Genomic DNA, 19,335 nt, shown 5'->3' with positions numbered 1-19,335 from the left:
ATTCCTGGAGGGTCAGCAGATATAATACATATAGATAACTAAGGAGAAACTCTCATGTTAGAATGCTAACAGCTAGGGAGATCAGGAAAAGCTTTTTCAGTTCTACTGAATGTTGGAAACATCCAGTTTATCTGAGTTGGTTAAGTTCAAAATAAAATTTTTTAAAGGCTTCTCATAGGAGACAATAAGTCAAGAATTCTAAGATACCCGGTTGAGGAAAGTGCATTCCGAGCATAAGCTAGTGAAAACGCTCAGAGATGAAATACATAATTAGGAGAAGAGTAGATAGGTAAATATTGGCTCCAACACTGATGCTTAAAGATCAACAGTGAAATACGTCTGGAAAGGTTAGGCTGGCGCTGGATTACGAAGGGATTTAAATGTCAGTGAGGATTTCGTACTTTATCCTAGTGGCAACGGGGGAGAGCCTGGAGAACACTAACGAGGTAAGATTCACAATCACACCTGTGTTTTAGGAGTTGGCATGGGCGCTGAAGGAAGAGGGTTCGTTCTACCCAAGAGTAAAGACTAGTACCCGAGACCGTCGGATTCCCCGGAATCCCATCCCCAAGCTTTCCAAGTTAAGCCACTTGTCCAAGGTCACACAGCCATCGTAGCAGCGCCTTCAGGCGGCAGGAACTTGTGTTCCAATTCTACCTTTGCTACTTGCTACCGTGGTGAACTTGGGTCAGTCCCGTGCCCTCGTGCGGCCTCAGTTAACCCAACTGCAAAAAGCGGGGGATGGAATCCACGATCGCCATGGGCCGGTCGCAGCGCACCCCTCCCCCCAGCCCAGGTGGGGCAGCGCCGGCCTCTGGCCTCCTTCCTGGGGACAGACACGTAGACGAAGCGGAGAGGCCTGCGGGAGGATGGCAGTCCCGATACACTGGGGAGAGCCGGAGACCGCCGGCAGAAAGGGCTATTCTCACATCCCTCCGTCCGCGGGTCGGGGAGGGCCGACTCGGGCTGCCGGGAGGGCCCCCTCCTCTGCGCTCGGCCCCCCTTCCCTCCCCCCGGCTCCCCTCACCTTCCTTGTCGGCCATGGCGGGCGGAGAAGCTGACGGACGGAATGACGGGCGGAGGGGCCGGGGACTCCCGGGGTCGCGGCACCGCGAAGGGGGGGGTGAGGGTGAAGGGGTGGGGGGTGGGGAGGGCTCGACGGCGCTCTCTCAGCGCGCGCGGCCTCTATTGTTTCCTGCCGCCCCTGCGGGTGGCCCGAGTCGCGCACCTTCGCGCCAACGGCGGCCAATCGGAACAAGCGCAGGCGAAAGGGGGGGGCAAGAAGGAGGAGGGCGCCTAGACAGTGGCCAATCGGAAGACGCGTCGCCGCCGCGAGCCGGCTTCGGCATCGCGATCTACCCCCTCCCCCCACAGTTTGGCACCGCCTCCTCTCTCCGCGCGGTCGGGTTGCGGAGATTAGCGAGCGCGCGCAGCCCGGCCGCCCGGGAAAACGGTTGGTCACGTGAACGGGGCGGGAGGGGGAGGGGAAAGCTGGAAAACGGGGTGGCTCGAAGCTCTCCTGGGAGGCGGCCATTTTCCAAAGTCAGGCTCCATTAAGGCTCACCCGAGGTTCTGGATTTGACCTCCTTATACGGGAGCGTGCCAGGACCCCCCTCCATTGAGGCGAGAGGGAACCCAGGACCGTTTACTGAGGGAAACCCAGCTTCTTTCCTCGGGGGCGAAGGCATCCTCGCCTAGACCTACGGCCGTGTGTAAGGGCTGGAAGAGACTAATTTAGCTCCCACTGCTGCCTGGGTCAGCTCCTCCTTCTACGTGATAGGGACCTAGGCTCAGTGGCTGTAGTGGACGATGGCCACCACTGAGACCTGGCCCTTTAAAGGCACGCGTCATGGGGCGGGGACTCCGGGCGGAAGCTGCGCCAGCAAAGGGCGGAAGTGGAGCCTTGGACGCAGTAGACATGGCTCAGGACGGGGAAGACGTGAGGGACTACAACCTGAATGAAGCGCAAAAGGCGATCAAGGCCAAGTACCCCCCGGCCACCCGGAAATACGAGTGTGAGTGCGCTTCCTCTCAGATTTTGGGCCCTCCTAGCGGGGGAGGCCTTCTTAGGGTGGAGAGGCGGGAGAGGGCCACGGTGGGAGTCCTCGCCTAACGCCACTAGTGGACCTGGCACTCTATCGTCTTACCGCACCCCCATTTTACAGAGGTGTATCCCAAAGTCACACCGATAGCAATTCCGGAGCACACACTCAAATCCTGTGCTCTTTCCCCGACTTCGCTCTGTCCAAGCGGTCCTGGCCCGGTTTCCTGCTCACTGTGTGACCACAAACAGGTCCCGCCCCCGACCAAGCCTCAGCGTCCTTTTCTGTAAAAGACTAGATCACAGGGCCAGGGATTTAGAGTCAGAGAGTATTTAGTTCAGTCTCTAAGATTTTTTCCAGCTTTACGTTTTCTGACCATCATTTTGAAGCGTCCTTCCAACTCCAAATGTCTGCTTTTAGTTCACTAAACATTTATAGGCATCCCTGTAGGTGCTGCTGTTCACGACTTAATGCAGTTGAGAAGAAAGCTTTGAGTTGTGGAACAGCTTGAGTTCATTTACTAAATAGAGTAGAAATAAGCGGTTTATCTAGGAAGGGAAATCGAAGTTTGGATACTAACTTTGGGGCATTGAAAGTTTTCCTGAAGTAGGGATACTAACTTTGGGGCATTGAAAGTTTTCCTGAAGTAGGCAAATGAATCTATTGATTCAATGAATTTGAATTCATTAATGAATAGAATGACAGTAAAAGAAGCAGGATCTGGGGGAGGCTAGGTGGCACAATGAATAGAGCACCTGCCTGGAGTCAGGAGATCCTGAGTTCAAATGCCACTTCAGACACTGTAGCAGCAAGCACCCCAAGCGTCCTCAGGGTTTGCTGCCACTGCAGGTTCTTGGATTTGCTTTGATAAAGGAAAGCAACTCAAAATGGGTTAAGAAGCTTACTTTAATCAGTCAAACATATATCGTTTACCTTGTTCAGGGGAAAAAGGTCAGCACCCCGAACTTCGAAGTATACAGGCAGAATTATCAAGACAGAAACAGATCAAGTAGACAGCTTTCCAAACTGTCCAGCCATTACATCCATACCAAATCAACATCTGGGGTTTTCAAAGCTGGGGGGCTCTGGACAACAGCTTCCCAGAATCCATACCAAATCACAGAAGACTTCTCAAAGTGAGCCCCAAAACAAAGCTACACATCAGGGCTTATATAGCCTTCTCCTGGCTCAGAGAATGTAACAACCTTATTGACTCACTGGCCAATCAAGAAGTATCTACTGAAAAACAAGCCTCCCACCCCAGGCTTCAGGTGCACTTTAGCCTAGGGGCAGGGAAGATTTTTCAAAATTTACATTCCCATTACTGACACTTAACACAAAAACTAGCCATGTGGCCTTGGGCAAGTCGCTTAACCCCAATTGCCCTCCAAAAAGCAAAAAAAAAAAAAAAAGGCAGGATCTGGAAATAGAGGACCTGAGTTTGAATTATTCTCTGCTACTTATTACCTGTGTGGCATTGAGAAAGTCACTTAGCCTTTCTGGTCCTCAGTTTCCTTATCTGTGCAGTTCTATGACTCTTTGATCGATTAGCAGGGTGTATTGAATGAAAGGGAATTAGGGTTACTAGTCTTAGAGTTAGAAGTCTAGACTCAGTGGAAAGCTGTATTGTCCTGCCAAACCACTTAACCTCTCTGTGCTTGTTTCCTTATTTGTTAACTGGCAATAATAATACCCTATCTACTTTACAGAGTCATTGTAAGTAAATTTCAAATCTATATAGTACTATATAAGCAAGGTATTATTGTTATCTTGGGGCCCTCCTTTGCAGAGTTTTTTTTTCTTTGCTTATTCATTCATTTATTTATACCATTCTTTTTTTATAAGTTCCAACTTCTCTCCCTCCAGTCCCTCCTCCACCCATTGAGAAGGCAAGCAATATGATACCCATAATATGTATGAAATCATGAAAAACATACGTCTGTATTAGCCATGTCTTACAGAATTTCTTGCTTTTAAAGCATGAGCTTAAGTGTATATGAATACAAATATGTACACTATATATATTGTTTTGGGGTAAGAGTCACAGGATCATAGATTTAAAGTTAGAAGGGACTTCAAAGGTCATTCATTGGTTCAACCCCCTCATTTTACAGATGAGAACACCTCCCAGAGGAGCTAAATGACTTGCCTAAGGTCAAACTGGTATTAGATTCTGCAGAGTTTGGAATTTGAACTCTGGTCTTAGAACTCCCAAGTCTGACATTCTTTCCAATGGATCAGTACTGTACTAAAGTAGAAGAAAGAAGCTGCTGACTAAATTTAAAGGCAGTCAGTAAGTATTTTATTTAGTGTTTATGGTAGGGAATAAAAAACGAATTCACAAATATATGCCAGGGATTATACCAGGTATTTTCCCTTAAAGAGTTTATAGTCTAGTTGAGAATCCAGGACCAGTGTATGCATGAAAGAATTACAGAGCATCATAATTATGTATTAATTGAGTGTTAAGATTGTAGGTTGCTGTGTTCAACAAAGAGGGAGGTACATGAAGATGAGTTAGGGAAGATGGCTTGGAAGAGGTGGAACATAAGCTAGACTAGATAGATTTTTGACTAGTCAAGAGGAGAGGAGAGACAGCATCCCAGTTGAGGGAAGTAATCTGATTGAGATCGGGGAAATGAGCATGGCCTATTTGTGCGATTGCATGGAAACTAGCCAGATTAGAACAAATGGCTGATAACCTTTTGGGGGAATGATAGGAGATTGGTAGGGAAGAGTCTTGAAAACCAGGTAATAAGTGTTTGAGGCCATATTGGAACTCGTGAAGATGATTCTTCCTGATTCCAAGCCCAGTGCTCGATCCACTGTACCACTAAAAAATCCAGTAACTATATACAACCTAACAGATGTACATGGAAGAGGAGTGGGAGAAATGTCCAGTGTCTTGTCCTTTCCAACATGATTATATGTAGATGAACATCTTAGTTATTTCTTTAGCTTCAACTGGTTCTCTGTCAGCCAATCAATAAACATTTATTAAGTGTCTACTATGTGCTAGGCACTATACTAAGCACTGGGGATGCAAAGAAAGGTAAAAGACAGCTCCTACACTGTAGGTGCTTACAGTCTAAGGAATGATCAAGTCCTGAAGCCTAGTGGAAAATAATGAAATGGCTGCCTCTCCTTAAATGGATGATCTGGTAGATCTCCAAAGTCTACCCTCCACTATCTAATCAGAGGGAGGTAGGGGCCCCAGGGAAAAGGGGTACTAAGGAGGTGTGAGTTTCCAAGTTAATAGCATCTTGCAGGAGGATGTTTCTGGAGATCATGAAGTCAGGAGAGTAGTGGGATGGGAAATGATAAGATGAGTTCCTTCCCTTAGATGGAGGATCTAGGAGGTACTCTGGCCCTATTCTGTTTCCTACTCTTCTCTTGAGAGTGCTCCTGTTCTTGGGTGGAATGATTATCTGCCTTGGTCCTCATTTATTTTAGGATGCCTTAAAAATCCTAGTCCCTGTTTGAGGTACTGTTTTTGATTCAAAGTAAGTTACAATATAAAGAACAGTTATACTAAACATCCACATAAATATTACTCATTCATTATTTAATTTTAATCAATAATAGTTATTGACCACTTAAAGAATTTGGATTTTATCCTGTGGACAATTAGGAGCTATCGAATAATTTTCTTAAAATATCATTTTTCAAAAGCAATCTAGCAGTGAATTAATTGTAAAATAATTTAGAAGAGGGAAATATCGGAGGCAAGAAGATTAAGTTACTATAATAATCTGAATAGTGATTATAACTCACATTTCTATAGTTAAATGCCAGCTATTATTATATAACACTTTGAGGTTTCCAAAAGATAATGGAAAGGAAGGAACAAATGTGAAAGATATTACAGATTTGAACCTCAAAACAATACAGTTAAATAGAGAGGGTATAATTCTCATTTTTAAAGATAGAGAACTGAACCACAAAGGAATTAAGTAACAACCAAATTTACACAGGTAGTTAAATGGCAGAACTGCGACCAAAATTGAAGTCTTAATTCCTAGTCTTGTGTTCTTTCAATACCACTATGCTGTCTTCCCTAGTAGTATGAAAACAGTAGCAAAAATTATTCTCGTTCTTTCCTCTGACTATAACCATTAAGCTGTGTTACAAATATATAAAATATTTATTTCATTGCTACTTCAGTGTTTTTTCTTTGAGCAGAACTCTCTAGATACAATAGAAATTGTATAGTATACCATATGGTATGTGTGTGTGTGCATGATACAAGTAATATGTAAAATGTAGCTTTGAGTGCTTTCATGAAGATTATAAAACACAAGATCTGGTTTCTGCTTATTTTTTTTTTTACTCCTTTGGAGGGCAGTTGGGGTTAAGTGACTTGCCCAAAGTCACACAGCTAGTGTGTTAAATGTCTGAGGTCAGATTTGAACTCAGGTCCTCCTAACTTCAGGGATGGTGCTATATTCACTGCACCACCTATCCACCCCTCTGGTTTCTACTTATGAGAAATTTTTCTTCTCTAGTATTCTAGCTGTCTTGAAAAGCAAAATTTAGAGAAAGCTTTCCATTTGTTTTTCATGGTTGTATTGTAATTCCTTGAATGACATTGTGCCCAGAAGACATTTAGTAAAAATTTAATTTTTCTCATTGGAGGAAAACCAATTATGTTACACTCTCCTTTGTTTTTGTTGTTTACTAATGATAGGAAATCTAACGTGGTTAGATATATTTTTCTTATTAAGAAATAGTAATTTCTTAGATATTACCCAGTTTAACGAGAAATCAGATTTCTCAGTGTTATTGTTATTCCCTTTAGGAATTGTCAGGTTATTTTAGTTACAAGTTTGACTTGTTAAATCTAATGGTACCATTTTTAAATTGGACCTATAATTTCATCAGTGTAGAGACCTCAGGGTAAGGAACTTCCTTTATCATTGCAGATTGGCATTTTCTCAGCAATTTATAGTTTTAAACAGTTGCCTGGGGAACTGAGTTTAATGATTTGCCCCAGCCTCAATATGTAGCAGAGAAAGGAACTTAAACCCATCTAGGTCTCCTTGATTCTGAGGCCAACTCTGTTATACTGTGCTGCCTGATACAGTTACTGAATAGCACATAATCAGATAGATTTAAATTTTTTAAAATAACTATGTACAAATTGATGACAGGGTATGAGATATATAGTAATCTGTTAATCTTCATCAGAATTTAGCGTTTTTGTAATAATGAGCCAGGTGTAATTTTTGTATCTTATGTGAACATCAAATTTAGGATCTCATTAGTATTTTTCCCTCCCCTAGATCTGGATCACACAGCTGATGTACAGTGAGTATTGCTGGAATTTGAAGGCATAAAGTCACTACATATATTCCTCTGAAAATCTGCATTTAAATTGAGACTATAAGGGAGGTTCTGTATATGACTACTTTCACCCTTGTTTCTCCTGTTTGGTTAATCTGTAATAAGAAAGTGGTGGTTTCAGAGCACTCAGTGTCACTGCACTTAGTCTTTTTGTGCTTACACTGGTTTGTCATCCCTTTGCCCTGAAGTGATTATTTTGCAGGGGTGACTTGATCCCATCTCCATAGGTTACATGCTTGGGGAGACACATTGGAAGAAGCATTTGAGCAGTGTGCAATGGCCATGTTTGGTTACATGACAGACACAGGGACTGTGGAACCGCTCCAGACAGTTGAGGTGGAAGCTGAAGGTAAAAATGAACTTTTCTTGTAAAACAAAGGCATCTGAATTTGGGTTAAATGTAGTGACCAATTTTAGTTTCAGAGCCCAGGTGATAACACATTTCCCTCATCTTGACAGAGAGTAGGAGGCTTTGGGTATAGAAGATTCGTATTCTGTTAGACAGGGCCACTCTTTCAGTTACACTTGGTGATTTTTGTTTTAAGGGAGGGTACTATGTGTTGGAGAAAGGAAAGGAATAAGTATTAAGCACCTATAATGTGCTAGGTACTATGCTAAGTTCTTCACTTTGATCTTCAAAACAACCCTTTGAAGTATGTAGTATTATGATTCCCATTTTACAGTTGAGGAAACTGAGGCAGACAGCAGTTAAATACTTCCCTAGGATTCTACAGCTAGGAAGTGTGTGTGTCAGAGACCAGATCTGAACTCAGGTCTTCCTGACTCCTAGCCCACAGCTAGATATCCACTTTGCCACCAGTTGCCTTATATGGTCACTTGGGGGAGTATATTTGGATGGACCTGTGTGGTAAAAAACTGAAAGGTTCTGTTGAAACTTTTTTTTTCCCATATACTTTTCTTCTAGGTGTAAGTGCATTCTCCAGAGAGAGAGTTGCTGTAAATATGCAACATTTTATGTTACTGAATGTGTTAGAAAGTTTGACAGTATAAGCAAAAAAAAAAAAGGTGATTATCTAAACTTACTCTTCCTCTCACATTACATTTGCAGATATGTAGTTCGTTACTCATTTTTATTCAAGGTAGAAAATGTGGGGGCTCTTACAGTAGTTTTCCTATTATCCATTCATTGACCCATCAGTCATGTACTAAGTATATATACTGTACTAGGGGCTGGAGTGAGAAAAAGATAGTTAAGACATGATTCTTTCCTTCATGAGATTTATAATCTAGCAAAGAAGATGACCCATACATCAGTATACAGTACTATATGATAAATATACAGTAGGCAAAGTAAAAAGTATAAGCACAAGATGGGCACAAACTTCTTTGATAAAAAAGATCATTTCTGAATTTGAGAAATAGCAAATTTATAACCCTTTGTGGTTTGATTTTGTAGGAGATGACCTGCAGTCTCTTCTCTTTCACTTTTTGGATGAATGGCTTTATAAATTTAGTGCTGATGAATTCTTCATACCTCGGGTAAGCAATGATTTTCTCTGTTACTGAGCAGTGGAGTTTTCTGTCCACTGCACAGAATCTTTGAGTTGGAGCTACCTCAGAAGCCATATCATCCAACCTATTCCTGAACAAGAGTCCCCTCTACACGCTCACAGACATTTGTGGTCATCCAGCTTTAGTCAGAATGCTTCCCTGGAAAGAGGAACTTATTTCACTTCTAGACAGCTCTTGTTGTTAGGAAGTGCTTCTTGACATCAAGCCTAAGGCAGACTCTACAGCTTTCAGTCATTGCTGCATATTCTGCTCTCTAATATTTCTTTACAATGCATGACATCATAATAACCATTCAGATACTTGATGATAGCTCTCTGTTCCCTGAATCTTCTCTTCTTCAAGTTAAATATCCCCAATTCCTGAAGCTAATCACCACGAGTCATGACCTCAAAGTCTTTCACCTCAAAGCCCACTTTTGATTGGCACTCTGTTTATCAAAAACCTTCCTAAAATATGATACCTAGAACTGAATCCAATACTCCAGATGTGTTCTGACCATTGCAGCAATGACTGACCTCCCTATTCCTGGACACTGGGCCTCTCAATGCTGCCTAAGATTACATTAGCTTTATGGCTGTCATATTTCACTGTTGACATTTCAAGATTGCAGTCCATAGATTATTTAAAGTTAAACTAATCAAGACCATTTATGCAATTTATGTGTAATAATGTGTATATTATATGTATACATTTATGTGTAAAAAGATATTGGTTCAGAGAAATTATCCTAATTTTTTACTGAAACGGAATTAGTTTGCCTAGTTACTTAACATTTGAATCCCCTTCACTTGAGGAAAGAGTTCTGATGACCCTGGTCAATTTTTTTTCCTTTTTTTTTGGAGGGGGAGGGCAGGGCAGTTGTGGTTAAATGACTTGCCCAAGGTCACACAGCTAGTAAATGTTAAGTGTCTAAGGCTGGATTTGAACTCAGGTCCTCCTGACTCTAAGGTCAGTCCTCTATTCACTGTGACACCTAGCTGCCCCAGCCCCTGATCTCTTTTTATATTTCTAGATATGTTGGTATTGGGTAATACAAACAAACTTTTATTATTACATACAAGTCTAGTTTTTCTTCTACTCTTCTTAGGAAGTGAAAGTACTATCTATTGACCAAAGAAACTTCAAATTACGCTCAATTGGGTAAGTAATAGGTTTTTTCAAACCTATTTTTATTTTGCTTACTCTCTTTTGTTCTTATAACATCATCAGTATATATCTGTCACCTCTCCTTTACCTGGGGAACCATCCTTTATAATAAAGAATAGAAAAAGAAGAGGGGAAGTACATTCACATATCTGTTCTTTGAAGCCAAACAACAAGCATTTGTTAAGCACCTACTATGTGCTAAGCAGTAGGGATACAAAGAAAGGCAATAGATGGTTCCTGCTCCAAGGAGTTCACAGTCTGTGAGGGCAGGGAGGAGCACTGGACAGTATACAAGCAGGTATGTGTAGACAGGCTGAAATGGAAGTAATTGAGAGAAAGAAGGCACTAGCATTAAGGGCAGTCAGGGAAGGCTTCTTGTAGCAGATAAGATTTTAACTGAGCTTTGACCTAAGGCAGGAAGTTGACGTGAAAATATATGGAGTGAGGAGATAGACGATCTCCTGAAAGAATTAGCCAGGAGGCCAATGTCACTGAAGGGCAGAGTATATGGAGGTAAGTAAGTTGTACAGAGACTGGAAAGGTAGGAGACAGCAGGTTATAAAGCATGTTGAACATCAAATAGGATCTTATATTCGATCATGGAAGCGATGGGGAGCTACTAGAGATTACTGAATAGGTAGCAGTCTATTTAGGAGGATGAATTTGATAACTGAGTGAGCTATAAGGACTGGATCTGTGATTTTATTAGTTTAAGGAGCTCCTGGATGATGAAATTCTACCAAAGCAGATCACATGGTCTCTGCAGCTGATAATGTTAGAAAGTACATGTGGTACCTAGAGACCAAGGGACTTGCCCTGGGTGTCCCAGGTCATCCTGGTCCCAGGGCCAGCTTGTCATCCACAATGCCAGGCTATCTCAAGGAACCAAGTTTAGTTGTTACAGTTGCATAGTATAGAAGAACCTCTCTTAAAGGATGAGCCAAGAAAGTAAGTAAAGATGTCAGCATTGTATAATTTTGGAAAAGTGATAAAATAGAAACTCTGTTCAGACCTTAGTTACATATTCACCAGCCTAACCTCCTGATTATGCATGTGATTGTTAGTAGGTATTTATTCCCCTTTCACTTGAAATCAAATTAAGGAGATGTGTGTGTGTGCTAAAACAGCCTTTGTCAAGTACCTTCTTTATTGAGAATCTTGTACTACACACTGTGTTTTAAGGAGTGCCTATCAGTCTGGCATAAAAGAACTATTTGACCAAAGACTAAAATACTAAGACAGTGGATCTTTCAAAATAAAATTCGTGAAACAATTCTTTTTTTTGTGTGTGCCTAGTTATTGAAATTTCAGATCACTTATATTTCTAGTGCTCAGTTTCCTCATCTGTAATACCTCCCAGGGTTGTTGTGAGGATTAAATGAAATAATATTTGTTAAAAATACTTGTTAAAAGCATTTATCATAGTACCTGGCACTTAGTAGGTGTTGTATAAATTCTTATTCCCTCCTTCACCCTCCACCTCTGTCTGACATACTGTGTCACCCTGAGCAAGTCACTCAACCTCTCTGTGCTCATTTTTCTCATCTTCATAGCACCTATCTCATGGGGTTGTTGTGAAGTTCAAATAATTATGAAATAATTTGATTTCAGTGATTAAATAGTATGTGTAAAGGGCTTTGCAAACATTAAAGTGCCATAAAAAATTTTAACTATTATTTTATAATACACAAATCCAGTAGAAATTCCTAAAATTGTTCAAGATTTAACTGTATCTTTATTTTTCTTTAGATGGGGAGAAGAGTTTTCTTTGACTAAGCATCCTCAGGTATGTGAAAATTCAGTACCCTTAAATGTTTTTTACCCAAAGCAAGAGAGGCATGATATAATTTTCTTCCTAATATTATGTCAGAAATTTTGAATGAAGAATTTTACCTTTTTAGCTGTCATGAACAAGTCACATTCACGGACACCCTAGTAGACATATTTTCCAAGAATTTGCTTGACTTGCCTGGAAGAAAATGACCAGTGTGTGTGTGAAGCATGTTATAAATGTTAAAACCTTGTAGATATGTCAGTTATTAGAAGATGTTATTAGAAGCCATGATAAGTCAGGTGATCTTGGGGTCCCCAGGTAGCTCTGAGCAAGTCAATAAGCTGCATAGCAGTTGCTGAGCTACCCATTGGTACGGGGAAATCACAGGTATGGACCAAAAAGGTTATTGTTACATAGTTTTTATTAGAATAATAAGATTTTAACCATATGCCAGGCATTATCTCCTGAGGACAAACCATGTCATAGATGACTCCAGCTCTTTGTTCAGATGACCTGGGTTCAGATCCTACTTCTGATGTTTACTACCATTATGACTAAAACCAAATCACTTAGCATCCCCTCCTATTCCCCCTGGCCTGGGTCTCCACATCTGTAAAATGAGGATGTTGGACTAGATGGTCTTAGAGGTCAGTTTTAGCTATAGTCCTATAATCCTATGCTCTTTCTAAAGGACACATGTAGGCTTGTGAAAGCAATAGATGAAAACCAAAACAGTTGGGCACCACTCCCACTAAGCTTTGGGCTCATGATGGCTGGCTACTCTGTAACTCTCCCAATCAGCAGCCATTAGATTAGTGATAAAAATGAAGGTCTGAGGAGCAACAGGGAGATAATAAAAAATGGAGATAATAATAATAATAGCATTCATATGGCACTTTAAGGTTGCAAAGTGCTTCACAAATATTAGTTCATTTAACCCTCACAAGAACCCTGGGATGTAGGTGCTGTTATTATCCCTATTTTGTACATGAGGAAACTGAAGCTGGAAGAGATAAACTAACTTGCCCAGGATCACACAGCTGGTAAATATCTGGATATAAGCTAAAATCTTCCTGTCTACAAGTCCAGTACTCTATCCAGTGTACCTAGCTTCAGAAAGGCAGTGAAAGCAAATGAGGAGGTAAGAGGGACAGAGCAACATAGATTTTTAGTCTTTGTGCCATGTTTTCAGGGTTTATGATTATATTTTACTGTCTTCTCCATTTAAATTTTAGCTTAATTTTTCTGTCTTCAATCACCATTTTAGGGGACTGAAGTCAAGGCAATAACATATTCAGCAATGCAAGTCTATAATGAGGAGAAGCCAGAAGTTTTTGTGATCATTGACATTTAAAACACAATGAAAGAACTTCTAAGAAGAACCGTTGTTTCTTTTCCCTTGGGGGAAAAACACAGTGATTGACCTGAAAAAGGAGAGATATAGATAACTAGTATTCTTGTAAGAAACTGAATTGGGGGCACAGATGTATTCTATCCTTTGTTCAAACTTGGAGAAAAACAATTCAGGTGGCAGAGTATGTTTTCTCATTTATGAATTCTTGGCTAAAGTAGCAAGAGATTTAATCTTCCCTGTCCCTGATATTGCTGTTGAAGCATACTGGCCCTGTGAGCTTTTCTACATTTTCCATTTTTGAAAATGAGTCATTGAGAAGATAGGTTGTATTAAATTTTGCTTTTTATCCAATTTGCTAAGATAATTTTAAATTACACATATGAAACAGCTAAATGATGGGCTTCTGTGAGGTGCTGTATCTCTTGTAATCCATGTGGATTCATTTTTAAAGAAATGGTTACAGTTGCACCATAAAAATAACTTTTTCTTTGAAAAATTCACTGAAACATTTTGACTCCATCCTGTCTTCCTTTTTTAAATTGTTTCCTTGCAAATGACTATAAGATAGGATGGCTTCATAATACTTTGATTTTAAAATGAACATTAGTACATTGTTAGAGACTGGAAGGGAAATATATTTAGATGGATGTTTGTTTTAATTAACAATGCAGTCCTTCTCTGGTAAGAGTTTCAGGTGACCAGGAAAACTACACTCAAATGATAGCCTTGTTGCTTTCCTTTTCAGTGAAACTGCTTCAATCAGATTTTTAAATTGACTTTACTCTGTTTCGCCTACAGCAGAAGATTTTGATTGAAGCATCTCTCCTAGTGCTGAAAACTTTAGTTTACTATTTATACACTTTTTTTTTGTATTTATACACTTTTTAAAAAATGACCAGTGGGTACTGCTATAACTTATTTCCATATCTACCAAGATTTACCTCAAAGAAGATTTTGGCCATGTAAAGGATACCTTTATAGAATAGTAGCATCATCCTTCTGTGACTTAGCAGAAAGTGGAGTTAATGACTGGGACCAAGAGCCCATTGATTGGAAAAAAGTGATCTGCAAAAATGAGCATGCAGTCTCATATACATAGGCTAACCAATTCCCATCAGTATGGAGCAGTGCTTGTCAAAGGTAAATCTAAAATTTAAATTTTGTAAATCTAAAGTAATTCACAATTTTCCTGGTATAAGTTTGTATATCTTCAAGCAAAACTGTCAAAAAGAGCTTCCTTAATCTTTTTGTCATTTGTCATTTTTTAAATAAAAGATTTCTGTTGCATAACTTGAGGGCATAAAGAAAGCTGAATTATTCTTTTCCCTTGGGCTTTGCATTGGTCTCTGTAAATAATAAGCTTAACAACATTTGAATGATCTTTCCATCATTTCCTTTGAATGGCATAGTCCCTGAAAGCAGGGGAGGAAGGAGAGCACTGGACAGAAGATCTGAATTCAAATCCCAGTCCTGCCACCTCCTGGCATGTCTTCAAGCCAGTTAATAAATCTGTCTAAAGCTAACTTTTTTTCACTTTTAATAAGAGGGATTATTAAACTAATCTAAGACCTTTTTCCATTCTAATAATCAACAAACAGTTCTTCAGTACCTACTATGTTCCAGGTACTCTTAGGTGCTAGGGATACAATGACAAAAAAAACAACAATCTTTGCCTTGGAGATAACATTCTATCAGGTGACATATATCTCTAAGAATATACAGAGTGGGGGTGGCCAGGTAGCACAGCGAGTAAGAGCACCGGCTCCAGTGTTGAGAAGACCTGGAGATCGAATCTCGGGCTCAGACACTTAGCACCCACCCAGAAACACCTGGCCGTGAAATCCTTGAGCAAGTTACTTAACCCCAATTGCTTAAAAAATATATATACAGAGTGAATTCTGTATAATTTTGGGGGGGAGAAACTAGCAGATGGGAAGAAATCATGTAGTAGGTTATATGGCTTGAGCCAAATTGTGAGGAACCTGGGGATTCCAAGAGGTGAAGGGTTGAGGGAGTGTATTCTGTGTAAAGGCACAGAGGCCAGATGGGTGTTGAGTGTGAGATGAGTTAAAAAAAAAAAAAAAGGGTCATGAATGTAATCTTTGGAAACAGGTTGGGAAGTTGGGTACCAAACAGAGAAGTTTGTATTTGATCCTAGAAGCAATAGGCTAAGGATGATAAAGAGTGATTCTCTGGGTACTGTTACTCATGCCAGCTGGATGATGGCTGTATGACATACAGCATAGCACTTTACATGTCTGTTGGGGTTATAAAAGCATGTAATTTAAAGATCTGGTAACCCAAGGGTCTTTCTTTTTACTAACCTGAGTAAAAGGCTTGTCCAATCAAGGGATACCATATCCCCTATTCCTACCCTACAAACATCAGGCCTTGGCCAATCCTGAAGTATCCCATACCCCATTCATTTCCTACCTAAATCTTGTTCCTTTGAGAAGTCTCAGCCTATGCAGCTGGGGCTCCCATGCTGGCAAACAAACCCTCCACTGGTTTGCTAAGTTTTTGGTTTGGGTTTGGTTCTGGTTCTGGTTCCATCACCAACAATTTTACCCTCAACTTTACTAACTTTTAAAGAATTAAGAAAGGAGAAGGTATAGCAAGAACAAATAGTATAATTTTCCCTCCAAAATGAGGTCACATTTTGTACACACAAGGTCCAGAGGGAGGAGAGGTAGCAAGTACAACTCCTAGTCACTGGAAATCTCTTCTCCTTTCATGGATTCCAAGAATTAACTAGTCCATAGCTGGCATGTGCCAATCATTGGCCACTTCCACTTCAGTGGCCACTGCTATTGCCTCCAGTGGATTCTGCTACTCACTTCATTTGCCAATGGGACCTCTGATGGATCTCCTGAATTCAGTCATTCCCTTATGATCAGGAAAGATACAAAAAAGGAGCCATGGACAAATAAGCCAGATGGGAGGTGAGTATCTCCCCAGCTGTAGCACCAATGCAATATTTATAGCGCCCACAATCACAATAAAAACCATGACGATAATATCATATGATGTTCGATTGCAAAATATACCAGATTCTCTAGATAGAGGGTAGAACTGAAGCATTTATTTATTTAGCTCTTTTGTGGGGGTGGGGAAAGCAGGGCAGTTGGGGTTAAGTGACTTGCCCAAGGTCATATGGCTAGTTTTTTGTGTTGTGTCTGAGACCAGATTTGAATTCAAGTCCTCTAGACTCCAGGGCCAGTGCTGTATTCACTGGGCCACCTACCTGACCCTGAAGCATTTATTTAGACACCAGAAAACTGAATCCCCAAACCAGTAAGCTGATTCCATCATAGTACCAGTGATATTCAGAAGCAATAATAACACTGAGAGCCACAGCATCCTTCAGCCTTCCCACAAACCATTACAAGATCAGTACCTACTCACAAGCTTATCAAACTCCTTGCCTGAGTGTTGTCTCTCCCCCACCTGTCTGGCTTGCTCTGACTACCAGCTTCCTGTGGGCTCTGCTTCCCTTCAGCAAAACTTTTCCCACCACAGGCTCCATGTGATTACATTCAGCCTGTTAGGGGGTAGAGTTTACTTTCAAAGCAGGGGAGGTCTTCAAACTCCCCCCTGTTAAGGGACAGGGAAGATTTTCAAATTCCCATTCCCATTACACCAGCCTGGCAATTTACTGCAGTGCTTGCTGGCAGATAGGAAGGAAAAGAGATCATTGGGTCTGCTTTTTTGATGTCCTAGTGGAGCTCAGTTCCAGTTTCTCATCACAATATCAGCCCCTCATGACAAAAGGCTAGAAGCAGGCCTCCATTCATCCCCATAATTTATCATGTATTTGGGTTGGAACCAGACAGGAAATATGTGTAAAAGTTTCAATAATTAGGTCCTTATTAGCAAGCCTCCCCTGGAATCCCAATTACACAGAGAAGCTTAGAATTAGCTAACTAAGGTGCTTTACCTGGAGTATGTAGATTATATCCCAGAGAAAGAGGTCTTCTTAATTCAGGCAGAGGAAACCACAACAGGCACCTGGATAACTGAACTCCCCATATCATACCAGACTTGCAGAATTCAGTTATCCCAGTGTCTGTTGGAGTTCTCTGCCAAAACCAGAGCTGTTACTTTTTTTCACCTGCCTTAATAATTTAATCATTCCAAAGGTGGAGAAATCAACAAGTAAAAATTGTATTCAGGAAATACTTTTCTTCAAGGGTGAACTGCTTACTGGGAGGAAATGATGGAAATCTTAGGTGAGTTGGTTATTCCTGTACCAGTTATATACTCTTCCTTTTTGGCCCCTTATGCTACACTATCCTCTATTCACAAAGCCGAAAGGGAAAACTTGTCCTGTTGCTTATTACCAAACCCTAACCCTGTACTACTCCCACCATCTTCTCCCCTATTCACATGCTTCTTATTGTAGCTAAAGGAAATCATTAAACTATGCTAACCACAAATGTATGTTATCTAATATCAACTGGTCCCTCACTTCAGCAAGGCAAATTTTTTTTTTTGCTGTTATTATTCAGTCATGTCCGACTCTAACTCTATTTGGGGCTTTCTTGGCAAAGATACCAGATTGGTTTGCCATTTTTCTTCTCCAGCTCATTTTACAGATGAGGAAACTGAGGAAAACAGGGTTAAGTGACTTGCCCAAGGTAGTCACACAACTATTAAGTCTGAGGCCATATTTGAACTCAGGTCTTCCTGACTCCAGGCCCAACTTTCTATCCACTGTGCCACCTAGCAAGGCAATCATTTTGCTCTCTAACCCTTTAACTTATCCCAAACTCCACCTTGGACCTTTTTGTTTCTTTTTAGGCCACCCACTGCATCGCTCCCTGCTACCATCTCTACTGATGACTTTACCTTTTCTTCACTGAAAATAATTGAGTTCATTTGCTAAGATATTCCTCTTGTCTCTTCCTGATCTCACATCATCCAAACATCTTCCCCCATTCCCTCCTTCATCCTGTTCTTGGATGAAAGGGTGGCCCTTCTTGTCAAAGCCAATCCCTTTACATGCAGCCTTGATTTCTCCCTCTCCCATGTCCTCCATAAGTTTGCTTCCACTATCATCCTCACTCGTTTAGCTTCCATTTCTTTCCATCCACTGGTACCTTCCCTGTAGATTACAAATATAGCCATGTCTTCCCCATTATTAAAAAAAAACCCTCACTTAATCCTACCACCTGCACTAATGTCCTATATCTCTTCCCCTCTTCTTGGCTAAAGAACTTGAGAAAGTTGGATATACACAATGCCTCTACTCTTTAATAACCTTCAGCAGTTTGTAATAATCTGTAATTTGGGTCCCCTTCTCAATATTGAACTGAAACTTCCCAAATTTACCCGGGATCTCAATTACCCAATCTAATGGCCTTTTTGTGGTCTTCATCCTTGAACTCTGCAATATTTGACACCCCTGATATTTTCCTGGGTGTTCTATGAGATTTTATGACAATGTTCTCTTGGTCTTCCAGCCTTACTCATGACATTCCATATACAAACTGTCCTCTGTGATGGTGGCCCTTAGCTTCCAATTCCTCATTCAGCACAGCTTAAATGTCCCCTTATGCAGGAGACCTTTCTCAGTCCTTTCAGCTGCCACTGCCTTCTCTTCCATCTCCTCTCTCTACATCTTCCATATGGCTCGTTATTTACACACTATTGCCCCAATAGGATGTCCTTGAACCCAGGAACTGTTTTTGCCTTGCTTCATATCCCTAGCACTTAGCACATTTCCTGGCACGTAGTAAACACTTAATAAATACTTATTGATTTATTAGGCAACTTGTCCAAGGTCATACAAATGGATAAACAGCAGAGCTGGAATTAGAATTCAGGTCCTCTGTGAATCTAGCAAAGCTTTCTACTGCATTGCATACACCTGTATCTATAGCATTGTTACTAGCTGACACAGAATATTCAGCCTGTGGTGTGGATTTAGCCGTATTTATGTAATATCCTCATTATGATAGGATTATCTTATTTTCACGTTAAAGTTTTTTACACGAAAGGAATCTGATGTTAAGTTCATGTAACAAATGAAATGCCACTTACTGATACAAGTCACACAAAGAATATTACCTCTGGCTCTTACCAATGCAAATTAGCTGTACATCTGGAGTCCTGCTTTCTACAAGCATGGGGAAAGGCACATT

General features: G+C 40.9%; 2 protein-coding genes across 3 annotated transcripts in view; one reads left to right on the top strand and one right to left on the bottom strand.

The window, feature by feature from the left end:
- Positions 1-1,160, bottom strand: part of RBBP4 (RB binding protein 4, chromatin remodeling factor) — a 25,613-nt gene extending 24,453 nt beyond the window's left edge. The window contains exon 1 of one of the 2 annotated variants that reach the window (XM_069068118.1): positions 1,028-1,160. In XM_069068118.1, the coding sequence (XP_068924219.1) occupies positions 1,028-1,043 (16 nt within the window). In that variant the 5' untranslated portion in view covers positions 1,044-1,160. The remainder of the gene's footprint in view (positions 1-1,027) is intronic. The other variant, XM_069068119.1, reaches the window with a different exon arrangement.
- A 575-nt stretch (positions 1,161-1,735) lies between these two features.
- ZBTB8OS (zinc finger and BTB domain containing 8 opposite strand) lies at positions 1,736-14,482 on the top strand. The gene is made up of 7 exons (XM_069068120.1): positions 1,736-2,015; positions 7,325-7,349; positions 7,613-7,734; positions 8,803-8,885; positions 10,006-10,058; positions 11,814-11,850; positions 13,106-14,482. The coding sequence occupies exons 1-7, from the start codon at positions 1,850-1,852 to the stop codon at positions 13,190-13,192; spliced, it is 573 nt and encodes a 190-aa protein (XP_068924221.1). The 5' UTR covers positions 1,736-1,849; the 3' UTR covers positions 13,193-14,482.
- The last annotated feature ends 4,853 nt before the right edge of the window (positions 14,483-19,335 follow it).

Source organism: Petaurus breviceps, unplaced genomic scaffold (assembly GCF_028583685.1).
Source record: "Petaurus breviceps papuanus isolate PSGF00001 unplaced genomic scaffold, PetGlider_PUasm1.0 90760, whole genome shotgun sequence".
In the NCBI taxonomy this organism is placed as follows: domain Eukaryota; kingdom Metazoa; phylum Chordata; class Mammalia; order Diprotodontia; family Petauridae; genus Petaurus; species Petaurus breviceps.
This window is presented reverse-complemented; position numbering and strand designations above follow the sequence as displayed.

Excerpts from the sequence above, each read along its gene's own strand:
- ZBTB8OS (XM_069068120.1), top strand. The coding sequence starts at position 1,850 with ATGGGGCGGGGACTCCGGGCGGAAGCTGCGCCAGCAAAGGGCGGAAGT. Across the intron at positions 7,735-8,802 it reads AGTTGAGGTGGAAGCTGAAG|GAGATGACCTGCAGTCTCTT; the intron begins GTAAAAATGAAC and ends TTGATTTTGTAG. Across the intron at positions 10,059-11,813 it reads TTCAAATTACGCTCAATTGG|ATGGGGAGAAGAGTTTTCTT; the intron begins GTAAGTAATAGG and ends ATTTTTCTTTAG.